Source organism: Heterodontus francisci, chromosome 4, assembly GCF_036365525.1.
Source record: "Heterodontus francisci isolate sHetFra1 chromosome 4, sHetFra1.hap1, whole genome shotgun sequence".
Classification (NCBI taxonomy): Eukaryota; Metazoa; Chordata; class Chondrichthyes; order Heterodontiformes; family Heterodontidae; genus Heterodontus; species Heterodontus francisci.
The window spans coordinates 201,284,902-201,298,029 of NC_090374.1; the positions used below are offsets into that span (position 1 = coordinate 201,284,902).

Below are 13,128 nucleotides of genomic sequence, written 5' to 3' on the forward strand. Positions count from 1 at the left end.
TGATAACAACTACCTGTATTTAAACAGCACCTTTAACATAATAAAATGTCCCAAGGAGACACTCACAGGAGTGTTAGAAAACAAAATTTGACACAGCCACATATTAGGGCAGATGACCAAAAGTTTGGACAAAGAGAGATAGAGAGGCAGAGAGGGAATTCTCGAGCTTAGGTCCTTGACAGTTAAAGGCATGGCACGAATGGTGGAACAATTAAAATTGGGGTGCTTAAGAGGCAAGAATTACAGGAACACAGATACCTTGGAGGATTGTAGGGCTAGAAGAGATTACAGAGATGTTGCAGATGGGGGTGTGGGAAGGGAGGAGGTGGATGAGACCACACAGGGATTTAAAAATAAGGATCAGAACTTTAAAATTGAGGTGTTACTTAACTGAGAGCCAATATAGGTCTGCAAACAGAGGGGTGTGAGGTGAACAGGACTTGGTGCAAATTAGGAAATGGGCAGCCGAGTTTTGGATGACCTCCAGTTTATGGATGGTAGAACCAGCCTGGAGTATGTTACACTGGTCAAGGTTAGAGGTAATGAAGACATGGATAATGGTTTCAGCAGCAGTTGAGCTCAGGTAGGGGTGGAGATGGGCATTGCTACTGAGGTGGAAATAGGCAGTCTTAGTGATCGTGCAGTTATGTGGGACAAATATGACATTAATTGAGAACAGTTTGGTTCAGCTTCAGACAGTTGCCAGGGTGAAGAATGGAGTTGATGGCTAGGGAAAGGAGTTTGTGTTGGGGATCGAACACAATGACTTCAGTCTTTCCAATATTTATTGGGAGGAAGCCTCTGCTCATCCACTACTGGATGTCAGACCAACAGGCTGGCAATTTAGAGATAGTGGAGGGACTGAGAGAAGTAGTGCTGGGTGTTTATTTATTTATTTAGAGATACAGCACTGAAACAGGCCCTTCGGCCCACCGAGTCTGTGACGACCAACAACCACCCATCTATCCTAACCCTACAGTAATCCCATATTCCCTACCACCTACCTACACTAGGGGCAATTTACAATGGCCAATTTACCTATCACCTGCAAGTCTTTGGCTGTGGGAGGAAACCAGAGCACCCGGCGAAAACCCACACGGTCACAAGGAGAACTTGCAAACTCCACACAGGCAGTACCCAGAATTGAACCCGGGTCTCTGGAGCTGTGAGGCTGCGGTGCTAACCACTGCGCCACTGTTGTCAGTGTACGTGTAGAAACTGACACTGTGTTTATGGATGATTTTGCCAAGGGGCAGCATGTAGATGAGAAATAGGAGGGGGGCAAGGAGAGATCATTGTGGGACACCAAAGGTAAGGGCATGGGAATGGGAAGAGAAGCCATTGCAGGTAATTTTCTGGCTACTATTAGACAGATAAGAATGGAACAAGGGGAGGGTACTTCCACCCAGCTGGATGACAGTGGAGAAGCACTGGAGGAGGATGGTATGTCAACCACATTGAAGGCTGCAGACAGGATGAGAAGGAAGAAGAGGAATAGTTTGCCTTTGTCACAGTTATATAAGATATGACTTCTGACTTTGATAAGAGCCGTTTCAGTACTGTGGCAGCAGTGGAAATTCAAATTCAAATATGGGGTTCTGGGAAAGATGGACACAGATTTGGGAGGTGACATACATTCAAGAACTTTGGAGAGGAAAGGGAGGTCGGAGAAGGATGGTAGCTGTAAGGACAGAGGCGTTGCATCAAGGGTTGATATTTTGAGGAGAGGGGCGATGATGGCAGATTTGAAGGATGGGGGTGATCGTACCTGAAGAGAGAAAACAGTTAACAATATCAGCTAAGATGGGAGCCAGAAAGGGAAGTTGGATGGTCAGCAGTTTAGTGGAAATAAGTTTGAGGGAGCAAGAGGTAAGTCTCATGGCCAAGATGAGCTCTAAGAGTACATGAGGGGAGACAGGAGGGAAACTAGAGAAAGATACGAGAGCTAGGTAGGGGTGTCCTCAGAGCAGTTTTCACCCAGTGGGCTAGCAGAAGGGACATAAGTGGCAGAAACTGATTGGATGGTTTCAATCTTAGCAACAAGGAAGTCCATGAGCTCCTCACACTTGTTATTGGAGGTAAGGATAGAGGAGACAGGGGAGATGGACAGTACATTCTGGTTCCACTTTTTCAAGGGAGAGAAAAATACACTATGAAGGCAAAGGTACCGGTAAAACACCTTTTCTAATACTATCACTTCTGTTATACAGTGGCTATTCCTTTTAGTGACAACACATGCAGGATCCTTATAGGGAAATATCATATTAACAACTCCATAAAATATAGTGGCATGTCCACAGTCTATAAATAAATCTTCCATTTGATTTGTATCACATGTTATTTCTTTTATTTATCATGGGAACTCTGGAAAATATATTATGCTTTATCTCATTCCATGTATTTGTGGAGATATCTCAGTAAGTTTGCTTCTCTGTCCACAGATGCTGCCGGACCTGCTGAGTATCTCCATCACTTTTTTGGCTTTATCTCAGTAACTAGTGTTAGGTATTAAATCTCATCAAGCTCACTCCAAGAACTAACCTTGATCTCTTTCATGCCATGTCCGGCTGACGCTGGTTGGTGAGCTGGGAGAAGGATAGAATTCTCCTGTTGGACTGGTGTCTATGCTTTCATCAATAGAGATCGTCTTAGGCCGTTTGCTGGCAAATAAATATATAATTCATATTAAAGTTTGAAGCTAAACTGATCAGTCTTCTAAGAATTATTTTAGTGCATTTTACAAAATTCATGCTTGATCAAAGCCAGACTTTGCAACAAAATTATCATGACTGCATTCATTACTGCATAGTGCCCTAAACGGAAAGAGAACTCAATCGAGTTGCCACATAATTCCAAACATTATAAAGGACACTCACTAATGTGTCTCGGTCATTGTTTGTTACCATGTTTTATGTTCTTGAACAGCTGGTTAGAGGTGGTCTGAAAACAGACATTTTTGCAGAACTCCCCTTGTGACCCCGTGAAGTTTTGCTCCAGAGACGATCAACTGTTTCCATTCACAATATCACTGCCACAGAACCTTATGATGTTACAGCAGGAGGAGTTCCTCACAAAATGTCTGCTGCTATTCACAATTTTAAAGTATTAAACACAGTGACTGAGATACCATCGAGACATTGCTGAGCGTGCAGATGTTTCTCCTTTATAAGAATTAGGATTGTGACAATGTATTTCTCCTGTGCACCTAGCACTAATCTACAAAACAAAAAAAAATCGGCAATAGCTTCCCATATCATCCACTGAGGACCCTCTTAGTTAAACAGAAGGACACATTGTAACAAGATAAAATGGAGTCTTTAGATTGGCCTTTGTAGTAAATGTATTTATATGTCTGAATAACCAATGTCGCCTCCCTCCCAGCTTAAGCTCATTCACAACTGGTTTGTATGTTCAACAGGGTTTAACTACATTCCAATATATCAACCTTTCCACAATATCAAATATTACATTTGTAAACAATTACATGTCCTTCATATAATTTAGTCAAGGCTTAAAAAGTTACATTTATAATGTTTTATTTCCAGTTGAAAAAGGTGATACGTCTTATCATTTAGTTTGCAATGTCTCGACATTTTTGCAAATTGAGGTATGACTCCTTAATTTGTGCAATCTTTATTTTACAACATAGATCAAGCTTAAATATCACTTTGATTTCACAGTATAACCTGGCATCATCTCAACATCTGTGCTCCTGCATCACGGCTGGTGGAAGATTTACTCTTGCAAGTAAATTACTTTTATAAAAACTGAAACTTCTACAGACACATTGTCAGAACTGTGCCTAAATGAAATGAAGATCGTCTGGGAAGGAATAATGTACAATTTTGTACACTTCACATCTGTTGTACCTTGACGTCATTCTGCTAGCATCTGGTAAAGGTGTGCAAAGGAAACCCAACCCCAGTCCGAATGCCGGAGCCGGACGCCCGACATGACCCCGGCCTGAACCCGACACGTGTCGTCGGATCCCGTCAGGATCGGATCGGGTGGCAGGCCTTTACATCAGTACATGGGTAAAGGCCAGCTACTCGACCCGACTCCGACGGGTCCCAATGACGTGTTGGGTTCGGGTCGGGTCATGTCGAGCTTCCGGCTCCGGCATTCGGGCTCGGTCGGGTTTCCTTTGCATGCCTTTAAAATCAGATACAGACTCCTAAGGGGCTGCATCTCTTTAGTACAAGAACCCAAAGTGTTGCGTCCTCACTGGGCTCTAAGTGGCAAATTAGCAGTGATGAAGGTGTATCTCCTATCAGGTAGCATATAGTTATTATACAGATAGGAAGAAACATAGAAAATAGGAGCAGGAGTAGGCCATTCGGCCCTTCGAGCCCGCACCACCATTCAATGTGATCATGGCTGATCGTCCAAACTCAGTACCCTGTTCCCGCTTTCTCCCCATATCCCTTGATCCTTTTAGCCCTAAGAACTATATCTAACTCTTTCTTGAATATATTTAATGATTTGTCTCAACTGCTTTCTGTGGTAGAGAATTCCACAGGTTCACCACTCTCTGGGTGAAGAAATCTCTCCTCATTTTAGAATTAGAATTAGAATATTACAGCGCAGTACAGGCCCTTCGGCCCTCGATGTTGCGCCGATCATCTGACCTACACTATTCCATTTACATCCATATGTCTATCCAATGACCACTTAAATGCCCTTAAAGTTGGCGAGTCTACTACTGTTGCAGGCAGGGCGTTCCACGCCCCTACTACTCTCTGCGTAAAGAAACTACCTCTGACATCTGTCCTATATCTTTCACCCCTCAACTTAAAGCTATGTCCCCTCATGTTTGCCATCCTCATCCGAGGAAAAAGACTCTCACTATCCACCCTATCTAACCCTCTGATTATCTTGTATGTCTCTATTAAGTCACCTCTCCTCCTCCTTCTCTCTAACGAAAACAACCCCAAGTCCCTCAGCCTTTCCTCGTAAGACCTTCCTTCCATACCAGGCAACATCCTAGTAAATCTCCTCTGCACCCTTTCCAAAGCTTCCACATCCTTCCTATAATGCGGTGACCAGAACTGCATGCAATACTCCAGGTGCGGCCTCACCAGAGTTTTGTACAGCTGCATCATGACCTCGTGGCTCCGAAACTCGATCCCCCTACTAATAAAGGCTAACACACCATATGCTTTCTTAACAGCCCTATTAACCTGGGTAGCAACTTTCAGGGATTTATGTACCTGGATACCAAGATCTCTCTGCTCATCTACACTACCAAGAATCTTCCCATTAGCCCAGTACTCTGCATTGCTGTTACTCCTTCCAAAGTGAATCACCTCACACTTCTCCGCATTAAACTCCATTTGCCATCTCTCAGCCCAGCTCTGCAGCCTATCTATGTCCCTCTGTACCCTACAACACCCTTCGACACTATCCACAACTCCACCGACCTTCGTGTCATCCGCAAATTTACTAACCCACCCTTCTACACCCTCTTCCAGGTCGTTTATAAAAATGACAAACAGCAGTGGCCCCAAAACAGAACCTTGCGGTACACCACTAGTAACTAAACTCCAGGATGAACATTTGCCATCAACCACCACCCTCTGTCTTCTTTCAGCTAGCCAATTTCTGATCCAAAGCTCTAAATCACCTTCAACCCCATACTTCCGTATTTTCTGCAATAGCCTACCGTGGGGAACCTTATCAAACGCCTTACTGAAATCCATATACACCACATCCACGGCTTTACCCTCATCCACCTGTTTGGTCACCTTCTCGAAAAACTCAATAAGGTTTGTTAGGCACGACCTACCTTTCACAAAACCGTGCTGACTATTGCAAATGAACTTATTCTTTTCAAGATGATTATAAATCCTGTCTCGTATAACCTTTTCCAACATTTTACCCACAACCGAAGTAAGGCTCACAGGTCTATAATTACCAGGGCTGTCTCTACTCCCCTTCTTGAACAAGGGGACAACATTTGCTATCCTCCAGTCCTCCGGCACTACTCCTGTCGACAATGACGACATAAAGATCAACAACAACGGCTCTGCAATCTCCTCCCTGGCTTCCCAGAGAATCCTAGGATAAATCCCATCTGGCCCAGGGGACTTATCTATTTTCACTCTTTCCAAAATTGCTAACACCTCCTCCTTGTGAATCTCAATCCCATCTAGCCTAGTAGGCTGTATCTCAGTAATCTCCTCGGCAACATTTTCTTTTTCTACTGTAAATACTGACGAAAAATATTCATTTAACGCTTCCCCTATCTCCTCTGATTCCGCACACAACTTCCCACTACTATCCTTGATTGGCCCTGTTCTAACTCTTATCATTCGTTTATTCCTGATATACCTATAGAAAGCCTTAGGGTTTTCTTTGATCCTATCCGCCAATGACTTCTCGTGTCCTCTCCTTGCTCTTCTTAGCCCTCCCTTTAGATCCTTCCTGGCTAGCTTGTAACTCTCAAGCGCCCTAACTGAGCCTTCACGTCTCATCCTAACATAAGCCGCCCTCTTCCTCTTGACAAGCGCTTCAACTTCTTGAGTAAACCACGGCTCCCTCGCTCGACAACTTCCTCCCTGCCTGACAGGTACATACTTATCAAGGACACGCATTAGCTGCTCCTTGAATAAGCTCCACATTTCGTTTGTGCCCATCCCCTGCAGTTTCCTTCCCCATCCTACACATCCGAAATCTTGCCTAATCGCGTCATAATTTCCTTTCCCCCAGCTATAATTCTTGCCCTGCGGTATATACCTGTCCCTGCCCATCGCTAAGGTAAACCTAACCGAATTGTGATCACTATCGCCAAAGTGCTCACCTACATCTAAATCGAACACCTGGCCGGGTTCATTACCCAGTACCAAATCCAATGTGGCATCGCCCCTGGTTGGCCTGTCCACATACTGTGTCAGAAAACCCTCCTGCACACACTGGACAAAAACAGACCCATCTCAGTCCTAAATGGCTTACCCCTTATCCTTAGACTGTGACCTCTGGTCCTGGACTCCCCCGCCATCGGAAACATCCTTCCTGCATCTACCCTGTCAAGTCCTGTTAGAATTTTGTAGGTTTCTATGAGATCCCCTCTCTTTCTTCTAAACTCTAGCGAATACAAGTCTAATCGACCCAATCTCTCTTCATACGTCAGTCCTGCCATCCCAGGAATCAGTCTGGTGAACCTTCGCTGCACTCCTTTCATATCAAGAACATCCTTCCTCAGATAAGGAGACCAAAACTGCACACGATACACCAGATGTGGCCTCACCAAGGCCTTGTATAATTGCAGCAAGACATCCTCGCTCCTGTACTCGAATCCTCTCGCTATGAAGGCAAACATACCATTTGCCTTCTTAACTGCCCGCTGCACCTGCATGCTTACTTTCAGCGACTGGTGCACAAGGACACCCAGGTCTCGCTGCACCTCCCTCTTTTCCAATCTATCACCGTTCAGATAATAATCTGCCTTTCTGTTTTTGCCACCAAAGTGGATAACCTCACATTTATCCACATTATACTGCATCTGTCATGTATTTGCCCATTCACTCAACCTGTACAAATCACACTGGATGTGTGTACTGTATTGTATGAACAAAATATTCCACTTTATCTTGTGCTTCAATGAATTATAGTTTGATGACACAAAAGGGATCAACCTATGAGATATTAGTATTATTTCAAGACACTACTTCAGGCACTGATGATCAATTCATTAAAATTAAAGAAATTACCTGCCCGGTGGAGAGGACAATGACCTCTGTAGCCCAGAATTTATGTCATGATAGAATGGTTGGCTTTGAATCTCTGCAAGGTTGTAACTAATCCCACTTCCTTGAGTTATAGCCACTGAAAGCAAAAACAAATTGTGAATTTTCACGACGATTAACATTTTGCACATGCAACAATTTCATGTTATTCCCTTAAGACTACAAAAATACTTGGTATGTTGAAGGAAAACTGTTAATGACATAATTAGTGAGTTATGTTGACTTTTTTCAACAACACAATTTAATCATTAAAATTATATAAAATAATTTATGAACATTTCTGGAAAATCTACATAAATATCGTCATAGTTTTTAAAAAAGTCTTATGGAGTCAGAGTTATAGGGCTGAATATTTATAGCTTGCCACCGTCAAAAAGTGCACGGCGGCTCATTAACATGGAGGGGGTGGACTGCCCGCCCTCGATGACGCAGAGGGGCGGGCGCTCCGTCCCCAGCAATGCCACCGTGCAGGCGCTGGCGCCATTTTTAAAGGGCTTCAAACCCTTCAGTTACACCTCAATTTTTAAAGGTCCCAGTCTCCTGGAAATAAAAATAAAACATTAATGCAACTTTGAATCCCCTCTCTCACGTCCCCAATGTGTAATGTTTACTGATACAGCACTGAAACAGGCCCTTCGGCCCACCAAGTCTCTGCCGACCATCAACCACCCATTTATACTAATCCTACACTAATCCCATATTCCTACCACATCCCCACCTGTCCCTATATTTCCCTACCACCTACCTATACTAGTGACAATTTATAATGGCCAATTAACCTATCAACCTGCAAGTCTTTGGCTGTGGGAGGAAACCGGAGCACCCGGAGGAAACCCACGCAGACACAGGGAGAACTTGCAAACTCCACACAGGCAGTACCCAGAATCGAACACGGGTCGCTGGAGCTGTGAGGCTGCGGTGCTAACCACTGCGCCACTGTGCCGCCCTACTCTACATATAAATTGCCCTCTCCCTCCAGAAAAAGTTTATTCTGAACCCAAACCTCCCACCGAACTTGACCTTTGACCCTCAACCCCTTCCCACCATCCCCGCAACCAATAGGAAGAGCTTTCCCCGCTCCCCCACCCTGAAAACTTCACCCTTCTCCCCCCCCACCCCCCACCAGTGTTACGCCTCGGATCTCCGAACGGACATTCAAAGGCACGGGAGATCCGGCCATCAGCTGGAATATCAGCGCGGGACGCCCATTGGGATAAGGTAAATGTTTTTGCATTTATTATAATTTATTTAAATAATTAAATTAAGGCTTCGCCACCGAGCGGCAGGGTGGCTGTCCCGAGGCTTGGTCGCCACCGGGGGGGTGCTGGTAAAATTCAGCCCTTAGAGTCATAATGGAACAGGAGGAAACCATTCAGCCTCTTGAATCCATTGAGTTCTCTGCAGAGCAATCCAGTCAGTCCCATTCCCCGCTCTCTCCCCGTAGCCCTGCAAGTTTATTTCTCTCAAGTTCTCTCAACAAATCATTGATTGTCTCCACTTTCACCACCCTTGTAGGCAGTGAGTTCCAGGTCAATACCACTTGCTGCGTAGAAAACTTCTTCCCCCTGTATCTCTTGCCAAAAACCTTAAATCCGTGTCCCCTAGTCCTTGTACCATCAGCTGATGGGAACAGCTTTTCTTTGTCTGCCTTATCCAAACTTGTCATAATCTTGTACACCTCTATCAAATCTCCCCTCAACTCCATTCTCCAAGGAGAACAACCCCAGCTTCTCCAACCTAACCTTGTAACTAAAATCCCTCATCCCTGGAACCATTCTGGTAAATCTCCTCTCCACCCTCTCAAGGACCCTCACATCCTTCCTAAAGTGTGATGAGACCAAATCAGAGCTTTATAAAGGTTCAGCATAATTTCCCTGCTTTTGTACTCAATACCTCTATTTATGAAGCCTAAGATCCCATATGGTTTGCTAACTACTCTCTCGATATGTCCTGCCGCCTTCTGTCCCTGCACACTCGTTAGAACTGTACCATTAAGTCTATATTGCTTATTCTTATCCCTTCTGCCAAAATGCATCACTTCACACTTCTCTGTATTAAATTCCATCTGCCAGCGTGAAACAACGGTGAACATATCAGATGAGTATTTTGCCTCAGTTTTCACGTCCAGAGGTGTGTGGTAGTGGGAATGAAAAGCAATAAAAGAGGTGCTGAAATTAGACAGGATAAATATATACAAAGAAGCAGTATTTAAACATTTGTTCAAAGTAGAAAAGGCATTGGCCTCTGATGACATTCATCCTTGAATGCTGAGGGAAACAGTAGATCTTGTGACCACAACCTTTTGAACATGTTTGCATTTGGAGGTTGTTGCAGAGGACTGAAGGGTTGACAAGGTAACCTCTCTGTTCCAAAATGCAGAAATCGATAAACTAGGTAACTATAGACCAGTCAGAGAACATTGGTAGTGAATATGCTTCTAGAGACTGTAATACAAGATCAAAAATAATATTTGCTTAGAAAATACTTTGGTTCATGTAAAAAAGGAATGTGGCAGCGTGGATAGGAAGTTGGTTAAAGGATAGAAAGCAGAAGCAATCGTTAATGAACGTTTTTGCATTGAAGTATCAATATTGAAGCCGTTGCTCACAATATGTATGGACGATCTGGTCTTGGGTATAGAAGCATAATATCAAAAATTGTAGATGGTACATGAACAGGAATTGGGGTTAACTGTAAAAAGGACTGTATGCAACTTCATTACGCTATTAGGAAGTTAGTAGATTGGGCAGCTAAATGTCAAACGAAATTTAATGGCAAGAAGCCAATAGAGTGTGAGGAGCCAGAACAGTATGGAGTTTAGCTTCAATGGGAATTCAGCTTTATAGGAGGTTGGCATTACTGTGTAGTTCAACCTGAGCATTTTCCTGTAATTAACATTTCTGTACAGTGAGTTTGACTGTTGAGAGAGTTTGGTGCTAGTGGGAGTTCAGGCTGTCGCTATCTACATTTTTTTTTTAGAGTTAGAGTCAGAGAAATTGCAGTGCAGGGAACCCTTGTAATCTGTGTGGAGTGGAATATGTGGACGATCAGGTATCCACAGAAAGCACATTTGGATTATGTGTTACAAAACTGAATCTCCGCAGAGGATCCCCATGTTGGAGCAGTAATTGGCCAAGCTCCACAGCATCAGAAAAGATGAGAAGTTTCTGGATCATACTCTCCAGAATATGGTCACCCAAGAGGCAGTGCTGGATATTTCAGGACAGGAAATTTGTCGAAGAAGGATGGGTGACGATCTGCAGAGGCAACAAAGGGTAACAGGACTCACAAATGCATGGAACCTCTGAGTTACTAAGACTGTCCAATAGATGCTTAATGTGAGACACATATAAGGTGGACAGAGGCAGTACCTCAAAGGAGGGTGGTCCTGAGCAATATTGAGGCACCATGGAGCAAAGGACCACTGATGGGGAGAGAAGCAGTTAAACTGCAATGAAAGAAAATTGGTTTTGGAGGGGATTCTATAGGTTTGGGAATAGACAGCCTATTTTCACTGTGACTGGGAATCTTAAGGTATGTTACCTTCACGGCAAAGGACATCGCAGAAACAGGTGGAAAAATATATGGAAAGGGAAGATCAACCAAAAAGTAAAAGTACTTTTGAGCTCTCGTAGAGTGAGTTTAAGGATTAAAAAGAGAAATAGCTTAAATTTATAGAGCACCTTTGACAACCGAACAACAACTTACATTTATCTAGCAACTTTAACATAATGAATCCTCCCAAGATGCTTCACAGAAGCATTATAAAACAAAATATCACACTGAGCCATATAAGGAGATATTAGGTCAGATGACCAAAACCTTGGTCAAAGACATAGACTTTAAGGAGTGCCTTAAATGAGGAATGTGAGGTAGAGCGATGGAGAAGTGTAGGGAGGGTATTCCAGAGCTTGGGGCCGAGGAAACTGAAGGTGCAGCCACCTATGGTGGAGTGACTAAAATCAGGTATGCACAAGAGGTCAGAATTAGAGGAGCACAGATATCTTGGAGGGTTGTGGAGCTGGAGGAGATTACAGAGATAGGGAGAGGCAAGGCCATGGAGGGATTGGAAAACAAGGATGAAAATTTTAAAATCAAGACATTGGTTGACTGGGAGTCAATGTAGGTCAGTCAGCATAGGGATGATAAGGGAACAGGACTTTGTGAAAGTTAAGATATGGGCAGCAGAGTTTTGGATGACCTCAAGTTTACGGAGGATAGAATGTGGGAGACCAGCCTGGAGTGTGTTAGAATAGTCAAGTGTACAGGTAACGAAGGCATGAATGAGGGTTTCAGCAGCAGATGAGCTGATGCACTGGTGAAGTGGGGTGATGTTATGGAGCTGGAAATAAGCAGTCTTTGTGATGGCATGAATATGAGGTCGGAAGCTCACCTCGGGATCAAATGTGACACAAAGACTGCAAACACACTGGCTTAATCTCAGAGTATTGCCAGGGAGAGTGATGGAGTCGGTGGCTAGAGTGGGGACTGAAAACAATGGCTTCAGTTTGGATCAGCGCTGGGACCTTATGCTGTTTGTAGTATATGTAAATGATTTGGAGGAAAATGTAGCTGGTCTGATTAGTAAGTTTGCGGACGACACAAAGGTTGGTGGAGTTGCGGATAATGATGAGGATTGTCAGAGGATACAGCAGGATATAGATCGGTTGGAGACTTGGGCGGAGAAATGGCAGATGGAGTTTAATCCGGACAAATGTGAGTTAATGCAATTTGGAAGATCTAATGGAGGTGGGAAGTATACAGTAAATGGCAGAACCCTTAGGAGTATTGACAGGCAGGGAGATCTGGGAGTACAGGTCCACAGGTCACTGAAAGTGGCAACGCAGGTGGATAAGGTAGTCAAGAAGGCATACAGCATGCTTGCCTTCATCGGTCAGGACATAGAGTATAAAAATTGGCAAGTCATGCTGCAGCTGTACAGAACTTTAGTTAGGCCACACTTAGAATATTGCGTGCAATTCTGGTCGCCACACTACCAGAAGGACTTGGAGGCTTTGGAGAGGGTACAGAAGAGGTTTACCAGGATGTTGCCTGTTCTGGAGGGTATTAGCTATGAGGAGAGGTTGATAAACTTGGATTGTTTTCACTGGAACGACGGAGGTGGAGGGGCGACATGATAGAGGTTTACAAAGTTATGAGCGGCATGGACAGAGTGGATAGTCAGAAGCTTTTTCCCAGGGTGGAAGAGTCAGTTACTGGGGGACATAGGTTTAAGGTGCGAGGGGCAAAGTTTAGAGGGGATGTGCGAGGCAAGTTCTTTACACAGAGGGTGGTGAGTGCCTGGAACTTGCTGCAAGGGGAGGTGGTGGAAGCAGGTACGATAGCGACGTTTAAGAGGCATCTTGACAAATACATGAATAGG

At 44.1% G+C, this 13,128-nt stretch overlaps 1 protein-coding gene across 12 annotated transcripts in view; it reads right to left on the reverse strand.

Annotated features, from left to right (window-relative positions):
- The window catches only part of LOC137369473 (nuclear factor 1 B-type-like), a 335,107-nt gene that overhangs the window by 81,006 nt on the left and 240,973 nt on the right, over positions 1-13,128 (reverse strand). For all 12 annotated transcript variants that reach the window (XM_068030747.1, XM_068030755.1, XM_068030749.1 and 9 more), the window contains 2 exons: positions 7,710-7,824; positions 2,542-2,660 (listed from right to left, as the gene is read on the reverse strand). In XM_068030747.1, the coding sequence (XP_067886848.1) occupies positions 2,542-2,660; positions 7,710-7,824 (234 nt within the window). The remainder of the gene's footprint in view (positions 1-2,541; positions 2,661-7,709; positions 7,825-13,128) is intronic.